The 21,815-nt window shown below is 42.2% G+C and overlaps 1 protein-coding gene across 3 annotated transcripts in view; it reads right to left on the bottom strand.

Moving 5' to 3' along the window:
• LOC128695941 (synaptic vesicle glycoprotein 2C) overlaps positions 1-21,815 on the bottom strand; it is a 298,500-nt gene that overhangs the window by 23,168 nt on the left and 253,517 nt on the right. For all 3 annotated transcript variants that reach the window (XM_053786908.2, XM_070093075.1, XM_070093074.1), the window contains exons 9-12: positions 13,140-13,225; positions 12,473-12,650; positions 1,806-2,047; positions 514-673 (exon numbers count right to left, since the gene is read on the bottom strand). In XM_053786908.2, coding sequence (XP_053642883.1) covers positions 514-673; positions 1,806-2,047; positions 12,473-12,650; positions 13,140-13,225 — 666 coding nt within the window. The remainder of the gene's footprint in view (positions 1-513; positions 674-1,805; positions 2,048-12,472; positions 12,651-13,139; positions 13,226-21,815) is intronic.

Below are 21,815 nucleotides of genomic sequence, written 5' to 3'. Positions count from 1 at the left end.
ATAAATCAATCTACCCTTCTATATACTTTCTCTGAGTTATTGTGTATATATTCTTTGATCAATATACTACAGCCACTGGGTATGAAAACAGTGCTGAGCAAGCCTTTATCTTGGATTAAGTTTCATTCAGACTTGAGTGTTATCAATAAATGCTTGTTCTGATTAGTTTTTTAATTATATGCACTTGTTGTCCCAGTCACTATGGTACTGAAGTAAGCACTTGTTTCAGTCACTATGGTACTGAAGTACGCACTTGTCCCAGTCACTATGGTACCAAAATACGTACAGAGGTGTTGTCTCAGTCACTATGGTACCAAAATACGTACAGAGGTGTTGTCTCAGTCACTATGGTACCAAAATACGTACAGAGGTGTTGTCTCAGTCACTATGATACCAAAATACGTACAGAGGTGTTGTCTCAGTCACTATGGTACCAAAATACGTACAGAGGTGTTGTCTCAGTCACTACTGTACTGAAGCTAGTGATGTAACAGGGGTGAACTTTCACATTACCTGATATGAGTGGGAAAAGCTTCTGTCGATGCAATATCAAGCGCATTCCATCCAGATATAAAGATGAAGTTGAATATGGCTTCAAATACAATAACACCAATTTTGCTGTTAAGAAACCAAATGAAGAATGCTGATATAGATGACAACGCCATAGATACACCTGTACGAAGATATTGTACATTAAAAAATATAATAATCGCGAGTTAAAATACTCTCAGTCATCATACAAGAAATGATTACTACATTTATATAAGAAATGCATACCAGTTAACAATGACAAAGGATTTAATAACAATGGTCTCACATAGAATTTTCAAAAATGTTTCACTTAGTATCTTTGTATATTTGTGGGTTGTGAGTCTAACTCTAGAAATATAGAAACATCTGGAATATTTGTTATACTGGGATCTTCAGAATACAGTACAAAAGTACAGAAGCTCTATCTGTTCAACCTGAAAAACAAAAAAAGTTGTGAAGACGACAAGGATTAAACCAAACCATAACACGGGTGGGGTTTGAACCCGCGGTCAGAGAGTCTCAAAACTCCAGACCATCATGTTAGCCAATGAGCCAGCTAGCTTCAATAAGATTCGTCCAACTAGGTATATTTCTACACCATAGGAAGATTAGCATAGGCACCACTGTGTCCACAAATGCAAGTTTTTACAGACGTGTGTCCTGCGGGTTCAAACCTCATCCCTGGTATGGTTTGTTTGCACTCATGTCATTATGATTTCGGGGTCACGACAAGGATTGTATTACACTTGCACAAATATCAAAGCACTTTTTTGTGTGTGACTGTTACATGCTAAGCTTACAGACCAATACTGGTCTATAATTATGATACAGAATACAGTAAACAGTATGTCACATATGAAAAGTAAAAGCAGAGCCTATTCTTGGCTTAACATGACACGTGTCCTTTTAAACCAATTTGTTGGTATCTACTACCCAGGTTTATACCACAGTACAATGTTCAAATCAAACCCACAATCTGGAGATTAACTTGAGACGATGTTTTGATTTCTCCTGGACCGTTATCAAATTTCCTCTCCAAACTGTGAGTTAAGTGTGTATTGTTCCAGCCACAGTATTGTGACTTAATCTTCGAGGCTGAATATATTTACATCTCCTAGTTCACAATAGATATTCCTCAGGATCCTCAGTCTTGTAAGTTAATTTCTCTACCTTTAGTTCACAAGAGGGCCATTTGTTTGGATAACTCCACCTTTTTTTTATATATCACATACATTTAATGTGTCAATAATACCAAACGAAGAGGGTATACTCACTCATAATCCTAACTCTGCCTAACTTATCCATGAGGAGGGATGTGATAAGGGTGCCGGGGATCATCGTCAGCTGTCCAATCAAATTCTCTTGAAACACTTCTCTATAGTGGATATTATAATCAAAATCTAAAGTACAGCCAGGTGCAAGTGCATGGAATTTGTTGTCTATCATTTCACAGTCCTGGAAGCGATAGTCATATATGTCTGTATCAATGAACGTGTTGCGTGCTACATGGCAATACCTGCATGGGGAGAAAGAAAGGAAAATTAGAGAAAAATATTATGCAAAGTCAACAACAAAAAAAAAAAAACAGAAAAACTTACCTACTATTCATATAAAAGCATGACCCCTTGAGTTTCTGCAATATATATATATATATATATATATATATATATATATATATATATATATATATATATATATATATATATATATATATATATATATATATTTTTTTTTTTTTTTTTTTATTATCACACTGGCCGATTCCCACCAAGGCAGGGTGGCCCGAAAAAGAAAAACTTTCACCATCATTCACTCCATCACTGTCTTGCCAGAAGGGTGCTTTACACTACAGTTTTTAAACTGCAACATTAACACCCCTCCTTCAGAGTGCAGGCACTGTACTTCCCATCTCCAGGACTCAAGTCCGGCCTGCCGGTTTCCCTGAATCCCTTCATAAATGTTACTTTGCTCACACTCCAACAGCACGTCAAGTATTAAAAACCATTTGTCTCCATTCACTCCTATCAAACACGCTCACGCATGCCTGCTGGAAGTCCAAGCCCCTCGCACACAAAACCTCCTTTACCCCCTCCCTCCAACCCTTCCTAGGCCGACCCCTACCCCGCCTTCCTTCCACTACAGACTGATACACTCTTGAAGTCATTCTGTTTCGCTCCATTCTCTCTACATGTCCGAACCACCTCAACAACCCTTCCTCAGCCCTCTGGACAACAGTTTTGGTAATCCCGCACCTCCTCCTAACTTCCAAACTACGAATTCTCTGCATTATATTCACACCACACATTGCCCTCAGACATGACATCTCCACTGCCTCCAGCCTTCTCCTCGCTGCAACATTCATCACCCACGCTTCACACCCATATAAGAGCGTTGGTAAAACTATACTCTCATACATTCCCCTCTTTGCCTCCAAGGACAAAGTTCTTTGTCTCCACAGACTCCTAAGTGCACCACTCACTCTTTTTCCCTCATCAATTCTATGATTCACCTCATCTTTCATAGACCCATCCGCTGACACATCCACTCCCAAATATCTGAATACGTTCACCTCCTCCATACTCTCTCCCTCCAATCTGATATTCAATCTTTCATCACCTAATCTTTTTGTTATCCTCATAACCTTACTCTTTCCTTTATTCACCTTTAATTTTCTTCTTTTGCACACCCTACCAAATTCATCCACCAATCTCTGCAGCTTCTCTTCAGAATCTCCCAAGAGCACAGTGTCATCAGCAAAGAGCAGCTGTGACAACTCCCACTTTGTGTGTGATTCTTTATCTATATATATATATATATATATATATATATATATATATATATATATATACAGTGGACCCCCGCATACCGTACGCATCGCATACCGTACAATCCGCATACCGCTCGCTTTTATCGCAAAAATTTTGCCTCGCATACCGCCCAAAAACCCGCTCACCGCTCTTCGTCCGAGACGCGTCCAGTGTGCGCCCTCAGCCAGCCTCACATGTTCCGCCGGTGGCATTGTTTACCAGCCAGCCTCCGCGGTAACATCCAAGCATACAATCGGAATATTTCGTATTATTACAGTGTTTTCGGTGCTTTATCTGGAAAATAAGTGACCATGGGCCCCAAGAAAGCTTCTAGTGCCAACCCTACAGCAATAAGGATGAGAATTCCAATAGAGATGAAGAAAGAGATCATTGATAAGTATGAAAGTGGAGTGCGTGTCGCCGACCTGGTCAGGTTGTACAAGAAACCCAAATCAACCATCGCTACTATTGTGGGCAACAGAAAGGCAATCAAGGAAGCTGTTCTTGCCAAAGGTTTAACTGTGTTTTTGAAACAGAGATCGCAAGTGATGGAAGAAGTTGAGAGACTCTTATTGGTGTGGAAAATGAAAAACAGCTAGCAGGAGATAGCGTCTCTCAAGCGATCATAAGCGAAAAGGCTAGGAAGTTGCATGAGGATTTAATTAAAAAAATGCCTGCAACTAGTGATGATGTGAGTGAATTTAAGGCCAGCAAAGGTTGGTTTGAGAGATTTAAGAAGCGTAGTGGCATACATAGTGTGATAAGGCATGGTGAGGCTGCCAGTTCGGACCACAAAGCAGCTGAAAAATATGTGCAGGAATTCAAGGAGTACATAGAAACTGAAGGACTGAAACCTGAACAAGTGTTTAATTGTGATGAAACAGGCCTGTTTTGGAAGAAAATGCCAAGCAGGACCTACATTACTCAGGAGGAAAAGGCACTCCCAGGATATAAGCCTATGAAAGACAGGCTTACTTTGTTGATGTGTTCCAATGCTACTGGTGATTGCAAAGTGAAGCCTTTATTAGTGTATCACTCTGAAACTCCCAGACCGTTCAGGCAAAAGAATGTCCTCAAGGAGAATTTGTGTGTGCTGTGGAGGGCAAACAGTAAGGCATGGGTCACTAGGGACTTTTTCTATGACTGGTTACACCATGCATTTGCCCCCAATGTGAAAGATTACCTAACTGAAAAGAAATTAGAACTTAAGTGCCTCCTGGTGTTAGACAATGCCCCTGGTCATCCTACAGACGTGGCAGAGCGACTTTATGGAGACATGAAATTCATTAAGGTGAAGTTTTTGCCTCCTAATACCACTCCTCTCCTGCAGCCCATGGACCAGCAGGTTATTGCAAACTTCAAAAAACTGTACACAAAAGCTCTGTTTGAAAGGTGCTTTGTAGTGACCTCAGAAACTCAACTGACTCTAAGAGACTTTTGGAGAGATCACTTTAATATACTCAATTGTGTAAACCTTATAGGTAAGGCTTGGGAGGGAGTGACTAAGAAGACCTTGAACTCTGCTTGGAAGAAACTGTGGCCAGAATGCGTAGACAAAAGGGATTTTGAAGGGTTTGAGGCTAACCCTGAGAGGATTATGCCAGTTGAGGAATCCATTGTGGCATTGGGAAAGTCCTTAGGGTTGGAGGTTAGTGGGGATGATGTGGAAGAGTTGGTGGAAGAGGACAATGAAGAACTAACCACTGATGAGCTGATAGATCAACTTCAACAGCAAGAGGCCAGACCTGAGGAAACTGGTTCAGAGGAGGGGAGAGAGAAATTGAAGAAGTTGCCTACTACAAAGATTAAGGAAATCTGTGCAAAGTGGCTTGAAGTGCAAACCTTCATGGATGAAAATCACCCTCACACAGCTATTGCAAGCCGTGCTGGTGATTATTACACTGACAATGTTGTGAAACACTTTAGGGAAGTCATAAAGGAACGAGAGGTACAGGCCACTATGGACAGATATGTTGTGCGAAAGAAGTCCAGTGACTCTGAAGCTGGTCCTAGTGGCATTAAAAGAAGAAGGGAAGTAACCCCAGAAAAGGACTCGACACCTCAAGTCTTAATGGAAGGGGATTCCCCTTCTAAACACTAACACTCTCTCTTCCCTCCTCCCATCCCATCAATCATCACCAGATCTTCAATAAAAGTAAGTGTCATGTAATTGTGCATGCCTTTTTCAGTTTGTGTGTATTAAAATTAACATTTCATGTGGTAAAAATTTTTTTTTTTTTCATACTTTTGGGTGTCTTGCACGGATTAATTTGATTTCCATTATTTCTTATGGGGAAAATTCATTCGCATACCGAACATTTCGCATAACAACCAGCCCTCTTGCACGGATTAAAGTCGCTATGCGGGTGTGTGTATATATATATATATATATATATATATATATATATATATATATATATATATATATATATATATATATATATATATATATATATATATATACATGTATATATATATATATATATATATATATATATATATATATATATATATATATATATATATATATATATATAAATATATAGATATATATATTTAACAAGTCGGCCGTCTCCCACCGAGGCAGGGTGACCCAAAAAGAAATAAAATCCCCAAAAAGAAAATACTTTAATCATCATTCAATACTTTCACCTCATTCACACATAATCACTGTTTTTGCAGAAGTGCTCAGAACGCAACAGTTTAGAAGCATATACGTATAAAGATACACAAAATATCCCTCCAAACTGCTAATATCCCGAACCCCTCCTTTAGAGAGCAGGCATTGTACTTCCCATTTCCAGGACTCAAGTCCGACTATATAAAAATAACCGGTTTCCCTAAATCCCTTCACTAACTATTACCCTGCTCACACTCCAACAGATCGTCAGGTCCCAAATACCATTCGTCTCCATTCACTTCTATCGAACACGCTCATGCACGCCTGCTGGAAGTCCAAGCCCCTCGCTCACAAAACCTCCCTTACCCCTTCCTTCCAACCTTTTCGAGGACGACCCCTACCCCGCCTTCCTTCCCCTACAGATTTATATTCTCTCCATGTCATTCTACTTTGATCCATTCTCTCTAAATGACCAAACCACCTCAACAACCCCTCTTCAACCCTCTGACTAATATTTTTATTAACTCCACACCTTCTCCTAATTTCCACACTCCGAATTTTCTGCTCAATATTTACACCACACATTGCACTTAGACAGGACATCTCCACTGCCTCCAACCGCCTCCTGAACACCCTAGCATTTACTTCTTTTACAACCCCATCTATAAATATATTAAACAACCATGGTGACATTACACATCCCTGTCTAAGACCTACTTTTACTGGGAAGTAGTCTCCCTCTCTTCTACACACCCTAACCTGAGCCTCACTATCCTCATAAAAACTCTTTACAGCATTTAGTAACTTACCACCTATTCCATATACTTGCAACATCTGCCACATTGTTCCCCTATCCACTCTATCATATGCCTTTTCTAAATCCATAAATGCAATAAAAACTTTCCTACCTTTATCTAAATACTGTTAACATATATGCTTCAATGTAAACACTTGATCTACACATCTACCCACTCCGAAACCTCCTTGCTCATCCGCAATCCTACATTCTGTCTTACCTCTAATTCTTTCAATTATAACCCTACCGTACACTTCCTGGTATACTCAGTAAACTTATTCCTCTATAATTTTTACAATCTCTTTTGTCCCCCTTCCCCGTGGGAAGAACTAAAAGCCATCGCGGGAAGAACTAAAAGCCATAAATAAAATCGAAAGAAACCCAAAGTATTTCTTCTCCTATGCCAAATCAAAATCGAGAACAACGTCCAGTATTGGGTCCCTACTTAAACAAGATGGGTCTTACACAGATGACAGCAAGGAAATGAGTGAGCTACTCAAGTCCCAATATGACTCAGTTTTTAGCAAGCCGCTAACCAGACTGAGAGTCGAAGATCAAAATGAATTTTTTATGAGAGAGCCACAAAATTTGATTAACACAAGCCTATCCGATGTTATCCTGACGCCAAATGACTTTGAACAGGCGATAAATGACATGCCCATGCACTCTGCCCCAGGGCCAGACTCATGGAACTCTGTGTTCATCAAGAACTGCAAGAAGCCCCTATCACGAGCCTTTTCCATCCTATGGAGAGGGAGCATGGACACGGGGGTCGACCCTCAGTTACTAAAAACAACAGACATAGCCCCACTCCACAAAGGGGGCAGTAAAGCAACAGCAAAGAACTACAGACCAATAGCACTAACATCCCATATCATAAAAATCTTTGAAAGGGTCCTAAGAAGCAAGATCACCACCCATCTAGAAACCCATCAGTTACACAACCCAGGGCAACATGGGTTTAGAACAGGTCGCTCCTGTCTGTCTCAACTACTGGATCACTACGACAAGGTCCTAAATGCACTAGAAGACAAAAAGAATGCAGATGTAATATATACAGACTTTGCAAAAGCCTTCGACAAGTGTGACCATGGCGTAATAGCGCACAAAATGCGCGCTAAAGGAATAATAGGAAAAGTCGGTCGATGGATCTATAATTTCCTCACTAACAGAACACAGAGAGTAGTCGTCAACAGAGTAAAGTCCGAGGCAGCTACGGTGAAAAGCTCTGTTCCACAAGGCACAGTACTCGCTCCCATCTTGTTCCTCATCCTCATATCCGACATAGACAAGGATGTCAGCCACAGCACCGTGTCTTCCTTTGCAGATGACACCCGAATCTGCATGACAGTGTCTTCCATTGCAGACACTGCAAGGCTCCAGGCGGACATCAACCAAATCTTTCAGTGGGCTGCAGAAAACAATATGAAGTTCAACGATGAGAAATTTCAATTACTCAGATATGGTAAACATGAGGAAATTAAATCTTCATCAGATTACAAAACAAATTCTGGCCACAAAATAGAGCGAAACACCAACGTCAAAGACCTGGGAGTGATTATGTCGGAGGACCTCACCTTCAAGGACCATAACATTGTATCAATCGCATCTGCTAGAAAAATGACAGGATGGATAATGAGAACCTTCAAAACTAGGGAGGCCAAGCCCATGATGACACTCTTCAGGTCACTTGTTCTATCTAGGCTGGAATATTGCTGCACTCTAACAGCACCTTTCAAGGCAGGTGAAATTGCTGACCTAGAAAATGTACAGAGAACTTTCACGGCGCTCATAACGGAGATAAAACACCTCAATTACTGGGAGCGCATTAGGTTTCTAAACCTGTATTCCCTGGAACGCAGGAGGGAGAGATACATGATTATATACACCTGGAAAATCCTAGAGGGACTAGTACCGAACTTGCACACGAAAATCACTCACTACGAAAGCAAAAGACTTGGCAGACGATGCACCATCCCCCGAATGAAAAGCAGGGGTGTCACTAGCACGTTAAGAGACCATACAATAAGTGTCAGGGGCCCGAGACTGTTCAACTGCCTCCCAGCACACATAAGGGGGATTACCAACAGACCCCTGGCAGTCTTCAAGCTGGCACTGGACAAGCACCTAAAGTCAGTTCCTGATCAGCCGGGCTGTGGCTCGTACGTTGGTTTGCGTGCAGCCAGCAGCAACAGCCTGGTTGATCAGGTGCTGATCCACCAGGAGGCCTGGTCACAGACCGGGCCGCGGGGGCGTTGACCCCCGAAACTCTCTCCAGGTAAACTCCAGGTTATATAAAGGGACTACACATGCTCTCCGCCAATCCCTAGGTACCTTCCCCTCTCTCATGCATTTCTTAAACAAAAATGCCAACCACTCCAACACTACATCCCCCCCTGATTTTAACATTTCTGTCATGATCCCGTCAGTTCCAGCTGCTTTACCCCCTTTCATTCTACGTATGTATGTCAAAGGCCCTAAAATCTGGAACACCCTACCTGAAAACTCTAGAACTGCAGACACATTCATCACCTTCAAAACTACCGTTAGAAAACATCTTATCTCCCTGATACACCCCGTCAATTAACTACATAAAAACCACCTGGTGGTTCACACTTACACTCACTCACTCACCCATTTGACTATAAGCACAGAAATACGTATCTTAATCTTAAAATAATGATTCCTAACTAGTCACAAGTTTGCCTGTGATACTCCAATATAGAAACTATGTATTGTGCCAAACAAAAGCATTCACATTGCTAAACTCACAAACTAGTATTTAGTCACTTAGTATTTAGTCACTTAGTATTTAGTCACTTAGTATTTAGTCAACTTACTCCACAATTTGTAATAATTTAGGGGTAAGAATTAATCTAAGTTTGCCCGAAATGCCTAGCCTTGCTAGGTATTTCGGGCCTCACGCACCTCCCCCACACTCACATCCTGTTCTTCTTCACTCCTAAAAGATGGTATACCCCCCTGGCCAGTGCATGAAATTACTGCTTCCCTTTCTTCGTCGACATTTAAAAGTTCCTCAAAATACTCTCGCCATCTACCCAAAACCTCCATCTCCCCATCTACTAACTCCCCTACTCTGTTTTTAACTGACAAATCCATTCATTCTCTAGGCTTTCTTAACTTGTTTTACTCACTCCAAATTTTTTTCTTATTTTCATTAAAATTTCTTGACAGTGCCTCTCCTACTCTATCATCTGCTCTCCTTTTGCACTCTCTCACCACTCTCTTCACCTTTGTTTTACTCTCCATATACTCTACTCTTCTTATAACACTTCTGCTTTGTAAAAACCTCTCATAAGCTAACTTTTTCTCTTTTATCACACCCTTTACTTCATCATTCCACCAATTACTCCTCTTTCCTCCTGCACCCACCCTCATATAACCACAAACTTCTGCCCCACATTCTAATACTGCATTTTTAAAACTATTCCAACCCTCTTCAACCCCCTTCCCCCACTACTCATACTTGCACCAGGCCACCTTTCTGCCAATAGTTGCTTATGTCTCACCCGAACTTCCTCCTCCCTTAATTTATACACTTTCACCTCCCTCTTGTTTGTTGTTGCCATTTTCCTCTTTTCCCATCTACCTCTTACTCTAACTGTAGCTACAACTAAATAATGATCTGATATATCAATTGCCCCTCTATAAACGTGTACATCCTGGAGCCTACCCATCAACCTTTTATCCACCAATACATAATCTAACAAACTACTTTCATTACGTGCTATATGATACCTTGTATATTTATTTATCCTCTTCTTCATAAAATATGTATTACTTATTACCAAACCTCTTTCTACACATAGCTCAATTAAAGGCTCCCCATTTTCATTTACCCCTGGCACCCCAGATTTACCTACTACTCCCTCCACAACATTTTTGCCCACATTAGCATTGAAATCCCCAACCACCATTACTCTCACACTTGGTTCAAAACTCCCCGTGCATTCACTCAACATTTCCCAAAATCTCACTCTCTCCTCTACACTTCTCTCTTCTCCAGGTGCATATACGCTTACTATAACCCACTTTTCACATCCAACCTTTATTTTACTCCACACAATCCTTGAATTAATACATTTATAGTCCCTCTTTTCCTGCCATAACTTATCCTTCAACATTATTGCTACTCCTTCTTTAGCTCTAACTCTATTTGAAACCCCTGACCTAATCCCGTTTATTCCTCTCCACTGAAACTCTCCCACCCCCTTCAGCTTTGTTTCACTTAAAGCCAGGACATCCAGCATCTTCTCATTCATAACATCCACAATCGTCTCTTATCATTTGCACAACATCCACGCACATTCAGACTTCCCACTTTGACAATTTTCTTCTTCTTATTCTTTTTAGTAATTATTACAGGAAAAGGGATTACTAGCCCATTGTTCCCAGCATTTTGGTTGACTTTTACAACATGCATGGCTTACAGAGGAAAAATTCATATTCCACTTCCCCATGGATATAAAAGGAAAAGTAATAAGACAAAGAACTATTAAGATAAAATCAAAGAATACTTAGATGAGTGTGTATAAATAAACATGTACATGTATGTGTAGTGTGACCTAAGTGTAAGTAGAAGTAGCAAGACGTACCTGTAATCTTGCATATTTATGAGACAGACAAAAGACATCAGCAATCCTACCATCATGTAAAACAATTACAGGCTTTCATTTCACACTCACTTGGCAGGATGGTAGTATTGCCAAGTGAGTAGTGCTGGGTGGTTGCTGTGTACCAACCTACTACCTAATATATATATATATATATATATATATATATATATATATATATATATATATATATATATATATATATATATATATATATATATATATATATATATATATATATACAGTGGACCCCCGCCTTACATCGCGTTACGTTAAATCCGCCATACGATACATTTTAACGCAAAATTTTTGCCTCGCCTTACATGATTCGTCCGGGACACGTCCCACGTGTGGCCTCAGCACCACTGTTTACAAGCCAGCCAGTGCGGTCGCATCCACGCATACATTCGGTACATTTCACCTTATCCCAGTGTTTTTTTTTGTGCTTGTAACTGCAAAATAAGTTACCATGGGCCCCAAGAAAGCTTCTAGTGCCAACCCTGTGGTAAAAAGGGTGAGAATTAGTATGGAAATCAAGAAAGATTTTGAAGGGTTTGGAGCTAACTCTGAGAAGCCTATGCCAGTTGTGGAATCCATTGTGCCTACTTCAAAGATTAAGGAAATGTGTGCAAAGTGGGTTGAAGTGCAAACCTTTATGGATGAAAATCACCCTAACACAGCTATTGCAAGCCGTGCTGGTGACTATTACAATGACAATGTTGTGGCCCATTTTAGGCAAATCTTAAAGGAACGGGAGGTACAGACCTCTATGGACAGATTTGTTGTGCGACAGAGGTCCAGTGACTCTCAAGCTGGTCCTAGTGGCATTAAAAGAAGAAGGTCTGAAGTTTTATGACGCTCTGATCGTGGATTCTAGCCCCACCCGTGGTGTGGTTTGTTTGCAATCGTGTCATTACGATTTCGTGAGTCACAGAGAGAGTCAAGAAACTTTCTTTCCTTAACTGCATCAAGCATGTTCATACATACACCTGTATACACAAACTTACTCTTCATGTTTTTAATTATAACTGACAATATGCCAGGGCTACTATTACCATCGACTCATTACAGTAATTATGCTTACTTAAAGAATGTCTTGCTGCTTCTAACATCAGAGAAGAGACAGTCAGAAATTGAACTGTTGACGAAGAGGACGTGGTTAATAAGAGTCTTGCTGAAAGTAACGTTGTTGAAGATTGCTCTCACGAACTTAATGTTGTCCAAGGTAGTGTTGTTGAATGATCGATGCTGGAACACATCCTCTGTAAGGATGATCAGTGTGAAGAATATGAAGTTTGGTCACATTATCTCAAGATATTTAAAATATGGATACATGCAATTCAAAGCAAGTAATGATGTCAAGGACAAACTGGTTTGGCTTTCCTTAGAAATTTCATTTCCTTTGTTTCCAAATACTACATTTTACCCATTTTTGTTTGCAAGGTAGAGGTGTTTTCCAAGCAGGACCATAATATGATAACTAGCTAGCTCCAGTATATATTATTATAATCAAAAAGAAGCGCTAAGCCACAAGGACTATACAGTCCAGTATATAAACATTGAGGAAATGACACGTATGCAAACATGTAATACATTTAGGAAATATTTTGCTCCTGGTTACTTTTTGGGTTATCCTTCATAATTTGTACATATGTTAAACTATGCATGATAACTGTACTTATGTGTACTTGTATCTAAATAAACTTATTTACAAAAATATGCTAGTTGATTGACAATTTTTAGGTGCTTACCTACGGTAACATTGGCATGTCTGTTGTACTCCTCACTTTTCAGAAGCTTGATGTACTCTGGGAACCATACTGATAAACCATAGAAGCTGTTGAAAAAAATATCACATAGAGTACATATCTATATTCAATAGAGTATAAGTATAAGAAAACCCTTTAAACAAAATAGGAAGGGCTTGGCATGACCCACGAGCGTCCTGTGTACCCCGGCATAGAAGTGGATGGAATACACTGGAATATACTTCAGGATATACTGGAAGTAATAGTCTACGTAAAATATCAACACATTGGTATTTTGCCCAGATTATTACTTTCAGCAGGTACTGAAGTTTTCTGATATACTGGAATTTTGCTTAGGATAACTTCCAGTAAGTCTAGAGTTTCTTGCACACTTGGAAGTAATTACTGCTTCTGAATCATTAACACGTTGTTCCTCAATTATTCTTGTATTTCCTCAGAGTCTGAAAAGTTTATAGTATTTAGACTTGAAGAAAATTCTCAATGGATAATAAAGGAAGCAAATGTCAATCAAGCACATGACAGCCAAACACCTATTTCTTTATTTGGCAAAATTTGGTACACCAGTAGTGTACTACCTACCACCTTACACACTATTACCATGTGCCGCCTGAGGTGCTGGTTTACTGGGCATCTGCAGCTCATGATGGTAGTGTATTGTTTTTTGGTTGCAATCTGCCGTACAATATGATCTTTATTGACTTCTCTCTTTATAAGAACATAAGAAAGAAGGAGCACTGCAACAGGCCTACTGACTCATGCGGAGCAGGTCCATGTCCCCCCCCCCCCCGGATTAGACCAATGACCCCCTGCCCGATTAGCCCAATGACCCACCCAGTCTGGTCACCTCCACTCAAGGAAGGAGCACGGCACCAGACCCAACAGCACAAGCTAGTCAGGTCTAACTCACACCCACTCATGTATTTATCTAACCTATTTTTAAAACTACACAACGTTTTAGCCTGAATACCTGTACTCGGGAGTTTGTTCCACTCATCCACAACTCTATTACCAAACCAGTGCTTTCCTATATCCTTCCTGAATCTGAATTTTTCCAACTTGAAACTATTGCTACGAGTCCTGTCTTAGCTGGAAATTTTCAGCACGCTATTTACATTCCCTTTATTTATTCCTGTTTTCCATTTATACACCTCAATCATATCCCTCCTAATTCTACGCCTTTCGAGAGAGTGCAGATTCAGGGCCCTCAGTCTATCCTCACAGGGAAGATTTCTGATACATGGGATCAACCTTGTACGTTTTCCAGAGCATTTATATCCATTCTGTAATACGGTGACCAGAACTGAGCAGCATAGTCTAAATGAGGCCTAACCAAGGATATATAGATTGAAGAAAAACCTTTATAACATGCAACCTCCCTGTAGGTGGACCAGGTAAAAGGTCAGGTGTACAGGAGATGGAGGACGGGGATGAACTGACGGTTGATGGACTTAGCCGAAAAGAAAAAGAAAGACTGGAGACAGAGGACCCAGAGACTGCACCACGAACAATGGAAGACACTAGACGTGCCATATCCGATGATTTACGGGAACATGTACGATTTGTTTACTTCAGAGCAGTGAACATACGTAATCCTTAAGCTAAGATGAGCCATGTTTTTAAGGCGGATGCAACTGAATAGATGGAAGGGAGATGTGATAGTAGTCAGACCACAGAGGTCAGATGATCTGTTAGTACAATTGTGCACTTTTGAGCAGGCTAAGAAATTGTCGAGTAAAACCACTATCTATAATGGAAAAATGCCCTCTAAGAGTCGACTGCCAGGAATGAGACTAAAGTGAAAGATGTAATTTACACAACCTGTCTAATGAAAATGTCAGTGCCCTATATGCAGGGGCGGAAGAGGGCAATACCCCCCCTCCTCACCCTGTTGATATACCTGGAGTATACCTGGAAAGGGTTTCGGGGGTCAACGCCCCTGTGGCCCGGTCTGTGACCAGGCCTCATGGTGGATCAGGGCCTGATCAACCAGGCTGTTGCTGTTGGCCGCACGCAACCCGACGTACAAACCACAGCCCGGCTGGTCAGGTACTGACTTCAGGTACCTGTCCAGCACCTTCTTGAAGACAGCCAGGGGTCTATTGGTAATCCCCCTTTTGTATGCTGGAAAGCAGTTGAACAGTCTTGGGCCCTTGACACTTACTGTGTTGTCTCTTATCGTGCTAGTGCCACCCCTGCTTTTCATTGGGGGGATGTTGCATCGTCTGCCGAGTCTTTTGCTTTCGTTGTGAGTGATTTTCGTGTGCAAGTTTGGTACTAATCCCTCTAGGGTTTTCCAAGTGTATGTAATCGTGTATCTCTCCCGCCTGCATTCTAGGGAGTACAGGTTGAGGAACTTTAAGCGTTCCCAGTAATTTAGGTGTTTCTTCGCAGTTATGCGCGCCGTGAAGGTTCTCTGTATATTTTCTAGGTCAGCAGTTTCACCTGCCCTAAAAGATGTTAGTGTGCAGCAATATTCTAGCCTAGATAGAACAAGCGACCTGAAGAGTGTCATCATGGGCTTGGCATCCCTAATTTTGAAGGTTCTCATTATCCATCCTGTCATTTTTGTAGCAGATGCGGTTGATACAATGTTATGATCTTTGAAGGTGAGATCCTCTGACATGATCACTCCCAGGTCTTTGACGTTGGTTTTTCGCTCTATTGTGTGGTTGGAATTTGTTTTATAATTCGATATAGTTTTAATTTCCTCACGTTTTCCATATCTGAGTAATTGAAATTTCTCATCATTGAACTTCATATTGTTTTCTGCGGCCCATTTATAGATTTGGTTGATGTCCACCTGGAGTCTTGCAGTGTCTTCAATGGAGGACACTGTCATGCAAATTCGGGTGTCATCTGCAAAGAAAGACACGGTGCTGTGGCTATGTCAAATATGAGGCTGAGGAACAAAATGGGAGAGAGTACTGTGCCTTGTGGAACACAACTTGTCACTGTAGCCGCCTCAGACTTTACTCTGTTTACTACTATTTTTTGTGTTATATTTGTTAGAAAATTATAGACCTATCTGCCAACTTTTCTTGTTATTCCTTTATCACGCATTTTGTCTATTACACCATGGTCACACTTGTCCATACTACGTCTGCATTTTGTCTGTCTTCTAGAGCATCCAGGACCTTGTCATAGTGGTCCAGTAGTTGGGACAGATAGGAGCGACCTGCTCTAAACCCATGTTGCCCTGAGTTGTGTAACTGATGGATATCTAGATGGGTGGTGATCTTGCTTCTTAGATCGCTTTCAAAGATTTTTATGATATGGGATGTTAGCACTATCGGCCTGTAGTTATTTGCTATTGCTTTACTGCCCCCTTTGTGGAGTGGGGATATGTCTGTTGTTTTAGCAGCTATGGGACGACCCCTGTGTCCATGCTCCCTCTCCATAGGATTTTAAAAGCACATGATAGAGGCAGTGGCGTTGCTATGATTGGTGTCACCTGGAGTGGCATCTTTGGTGTCACCCCCACGAAATCCAGGGGCAGGAGGATGGGGGTACTAAACTCCAGTTACGTCACTACTGCATGACCACTGACTAATGTTCAGCAATGAGAACGTTAAGGGCCATAAACCGATCAGGAGAATACAACTCAACTTTATTAATGATAATATAAATAATCATAGTAATATTGAGGAAACATAAACTCAAATACCACTTTGAGTACAGGCAACAGATCCTACATTTATTCATCTTCAACAAAGCAAAAAAAAAAAAAAACTTGACAAATAAAGAAAAAACAATGCAGTATCAGAGAAGCACTAGTTCCGATTTGACCTTACCTGGAGAGTTTACCTGGAGAGAGTTCCGGGGGTCAACGCCCCCGCGGCCCGGTCTGTGACCAGGCCTCCTGGTGGATCAGAGCCTGATCAACCAGGCTGTTGCTGCTGGCTGCACGCAAACCAACGTACGAGCCACAGCCCGGCTGATCAGGAACTGACTCTAGGTGCTTCTCCAGTGCCAGCTTGAAGACTGCCAGGGGTCTGTTGGTAATCCCCCTTATGTGTGCTGGGAGGCAGTTGAACAGTCTCGGGCCCCTGACATTTATTGTATGGTCTCTTAACGTGCTAGTGACACCCCTGCTTTTCATTGGGGGGATGGTGCATCGTCTGCCAAGTCTTTTGCTTTCGTAGTGAGTGATTTTCGTGTGCAAGTTCGGTACTAGTCACTCTAGGATTTTCCAGGTGTATATAATCATGTATCTCTCCCTCCTGCGTTCCAGGGAATACAGGTTTAGGAACCTCAAGTGCTCCCAGTAATTGAGGTGTTTTATCTCTGTTATGCGCGCTGTGAAAGTTCTCTGTACATTTTCTAGGTCAGCAATTTCACCTGCCTTGAAAGGTGCCTGGAGTTTACCTGGAGAGAGTTTCGGGGGTCAACGCCCCCGCGGCCCGGTCTGTGACCAGGCCTCCTGGTGGATCAGCCCCTGATCAACCAGGCTGTTGCTGCTGGCTGCAGGCAAACCAACGTACGAGCCACAGCCCGGCTGATCAGGAACTGACTTTAGGTGCTTGTCCAGTGCCAGCTTGAAGACTGCCAGGGGTCTGTTGGTAATCCCCCTTATGTGTGCTGGGAGGCAGTTGAACAGTCTCGGGCCCCTGGCACTTATTGTATGGTCTCTTAACGTGCTAGTGACACCCCTGCTTTTCATTGAGGGGATGGTGCATCGTCTGCCAAGTCTTTTGCTTTCGTAGTGAGTGATTTTCGTGTGCAAGTTCGGTACTAGTCCCTCTAGGATTTTCCAGGTGTATATAATCATGTATCTCTCCCTCCTGCGTTCCAGGGAATACAGGTTTAGAAACCTCAAGCGCTCCCAGTAATTGAGGTGTTTTATCTCCGTTATGCGCGCCGTGAACGTTCTCTGTACATTTTCTAGGTCGGCAATTTCACCTGCCTTGAAAGGTGCTGTTAGAGTGCAGCAATATTCCAGCCTAGATAGAACAAGTGACCTGAAGAGTGTCATCATGGGCTTGGCCTCCCTAGTTTTGAAGGTTCTCATTATCCATCCTGTCATTTTTCTAGCAGATGCGATTGATACAATGTTATGGTCCTTGAAGGTGAGATCCTCCGACATAATCACTCCCAGGTCTTTGACGTTGGTGTTTCGCTCTATTTTGTGGCCAGAATTTGTTTTGTACTCTGATGAAGATTTAATTTCCTCATGTTTACCATATCTGAGTAATTGAAATTTCTCATCGTTGAACTTCATATTGTTTTCTGCAGCCCACTGAAAGATTTGGTTGATGTCCGCCTGGAGCCTTGCAGTATCTGCAATGGAAGACACTGTCATGCAGATTCGGGTGTCATCTGCAAAGGAAGACACGGTGCTGTGGCTGACATCCTTGTCTATGTCGGATATGAGGATGAGGAACAAGATGGGAGCTAGTACTGTGCCTTGTGGAACAGAGCTTTTCACCGTAGCTGCCTCGGACCTTACTCTGTTGACGACTACTCTCTGTGTTCTGTTAGTGAGGAAATTATAGATCCATCGACCGACTTTTCCTGTTATTCCTTTAGCACGCATTTTGTGCGCTATTACGCCATGGTCACACTTGTCGAAGGCTTTTGCAAAGTCTGTATATATTACATCTGCATTCTTTTTGTCTTCTAGTGCATTTAGGACCTTGTCGTAGTGATCCAATAGTTGAGACAGACAGGAGCGACCTGTTCTAAACCCATGTTGCCCTGGGTTGTGTAACTGATGGGTTTCTAGATGGGTGGTGATCTTGCTTCTTAGGACCCTTTCAAAGATTTTTATGATATGGGATGTTAGTGCTATTGGTCTGTAGTTCTTTGCTGTTGCTTTACTGCCCCCTTTGTGGAGTGGGGCTATGTCTGTTGTTTTTAGTAACTGAGGGACGACCCCCGTGTCCATGCTCCCTCTCCATAGGATGGAAAAGGCTCGTGATAGGGGCTTCTTGCAGTTCTTGATGAACACAGAGTTCCATGAGTCTGGCCCTGGGGCAGAGTGCACGGGCATGTCATTTATCGCCTGTTCGAAGTCATTTGGCGTCAGGATAACATCGGATAGGCTTGTGTTAATCAAATTTTGTGGCTCTCTCATAAAAAATTCATTTTGATCTTCGACTCTCAGTCTGGTTAGCGGCTTGCTAAAAACTGAGTCATATTGGGACTTGAGTAGCTCACTCATTTCCTTGCTGTCATCTGTGTAGGACCCATCTTGTTTAAGTAGGGGCCCAATACTGGACGTTGTTCTCGATTTTGATTTGGCATAGGAGAAGAAATACTTTGGGTTTCTTTCGATTTCATTTATGGCTTTTTTTTCTTCCCGCGATTCCTGACTCCTAAAGGATTCTTTTAGCTTAAGTTCCATGCTTGCTATTTCTCTGACCAGTGTCTCCCTACGCATTTCAGATATATTGACCTCTTTTAGCCGCTCTGTTATTCTTCTCCGTCGCCTGTAAAGGGAATGCCTGTCTCTTTCTATTTTACATCTATTCCTCCTTTTTCTTAGAGGAATAAGCCTTGTGCATACATCGAGTGCCACCGAGTTAATCTGTTCTAGGCATAAGTTGGGGTCTGTGTTGCTTAGTATATCTTCCCAGCTTATATCGGTTAGGACTTGGTTTACTTGGTCCCACTTTATGTTTTTGTTATTGAAGTTGAATTTGGTGAATGCTCCCTCGTGACTAATCTCATTATGTCGGTCTGGGGCTCCGCGCATACATGACTGAACCTCAATTATGTTGTGATCTGAGTATATTGTTTTTGATATGGTGACATTTCTTATCAGATCATCATTGTTAGTGAAGATGATGTCTAGTGTATTCTCCTTGAATACAGGTAACATCTCAATGAATCAAATCTTACATTTCCTTGCCTTCAATCCTGCAAAATTATCTATCACATCATCAGAATCAACGATTTTCCATATATAGGCCTACTTGTACTCTGTATTCATATAAAAGGCTAAATAGAAGCAAAGGATTTTTCTCTTATGTTGTTGCAGCACTGTTTTGGGAATTAGTGTCACCTTCTTTAGAGGCTCTATGGTCAACGGTGTCACCCCTTGATGGTGTCGCCCGGGGCAGCCCGCCCTTCCCTCTTACGACGCCACTGGGTAGGGTTTTTTTTTGCAGTTCTTGATGAACATGGAGTTCCACGAGTCTGGGCCTGGGGCAGAGTGCATGGGCATGTCCTGTATCGCCTTTTCGAAGTTATTTGGCGTCAGGATAATATCAGATAGGTTTGAGTCTACCAAATTCTGTGTCTCTCTCATAAAAAAATTCATTTAGGTCATCGACTCTCAGTCTGGTTAGCTGCTCGCTAAAAACCAAGTCATATTGGGACTTGAGTAGCTCACTCATTTCCTTGTTGTCATCTGTGTAGGACCCATCTCGTCTAAGTAAGGGCCCAATACTGAATGTTGTTCTCGACTTTGATTTGGCAAAAGAAAAGAAATATTTTAGGTTCCTTTAACTTTAGTTTGATGTTTGCTATTTCTCTGACCAGTGTCTCCTTACGTATTGCGGATATATTGGTCTCTTTTAGTCGCTCTGTTATTCTTTGCCTTTGCCTGTACACGGAGCGCCTTTCTCTTTCTAGTTTACATCTTCTCCTCCTTTTCCTTAATAACCTTTTACCAGGCCTGGAGAGGGGTAATTACCCTTTTCCAGTCTTGGTAAAGGGGTGATTACCCTTTACCAGGCCTGGAGTTTACCTGGAGTTTACCTGGAGAGAGTTTCGGGGGTCAACGCCCCCGCGGCCCGGTCTGTGACCAGGCCGCCTGGTGGATCAGCGCCTGATCAACCAGGCTGTTGCTGCTGGCTGCACGCAAACCAACGTACGAGCCACAGCCCGGCTGATCAGGAACTGACTTTAGGTGCTTGTCCAGTGCCAGCTTGAAGACTGCCAGGGGTCTGTTGGTAATCCCCCTTATGTGTGCTGGGAGGCAGTTGAACAGTCTCGGGCCCCTGACACTTATTGTATGGTCTCTTAACGTGCTAGTGACACCCCTGCTTTTCATTGGGGGGATGGTGCATCGTCTGCCAAGTCTTTTGCTTTCGTAGTGAGTGATTTTCGTGTGCAAGTTCGGTACTAGTCCCTCTAGGATTTTCCAGGTGTATATAATCATGTATCTCTCCCTCCTGCGTTCCAGGGAATACAGGTTTAGAAACCTCAAGCGCTCCCAGTAATTGAGGTGTTTTATCTACCTGGAGTTTACCTGGAGAGAGTTCCGGGGGTCAACGCCCCCGCGGCCCGGTCTGAGACCAGGCCTCCTGGTGGATCAGAGCCTGATCAACCAGGCTGTTGCTGCTGGCTGCACGCAAACCAACATACGAGCCACAGCCCGGCTGATCCGGAACTGACTTTAGGTGCTTGTCCAGTGCCAGCTTGAAGACTGCCAGGGGTCTGTTGGTAATCCCCCTTATGTGTGCTGGGAGGCAGTTGAACAGTCTCGGGCCCCTGACACTTATTGTATGGTCTCTTAACGTGCTAGTGACACCCCTGCTTTTCATTGGGGGGATGGTGCATCGTCTGCCAAGTCTTTTGCTTTCGTAGTGAGTGATTTTCGTGTGCAAGTTCGGTACTAGTCCCTCTAGGATTTTCCAGGTGTATATAATCATGTATCTCTCCCTCCTGCGTTCCAGGGAATACAGGTTTAGGAACCTCAAGCGCTCCCAATAA

Source organism: Cherax quadricarinatus, chromosome 41 (assembly GCF_038502225.1).
Source record: "Cherax quadricarinatus isolate ZL_2023a chromosome 41, ASM3850222v1, whole genome shotgun sequence".
In the NCBI taxonomy this organism is placed as follows: domain Eukaryota; kingdom Metazoa; phylum Arthropoda; class Malacostraca; order Decapoda; family Parastacidae; genus Cherax; species Cherax quadricarinatus.
Note: the sequence above shows the minus strand (reverse complement) of the source record. Positions and strands in the feature narration are given on the sequence as shown.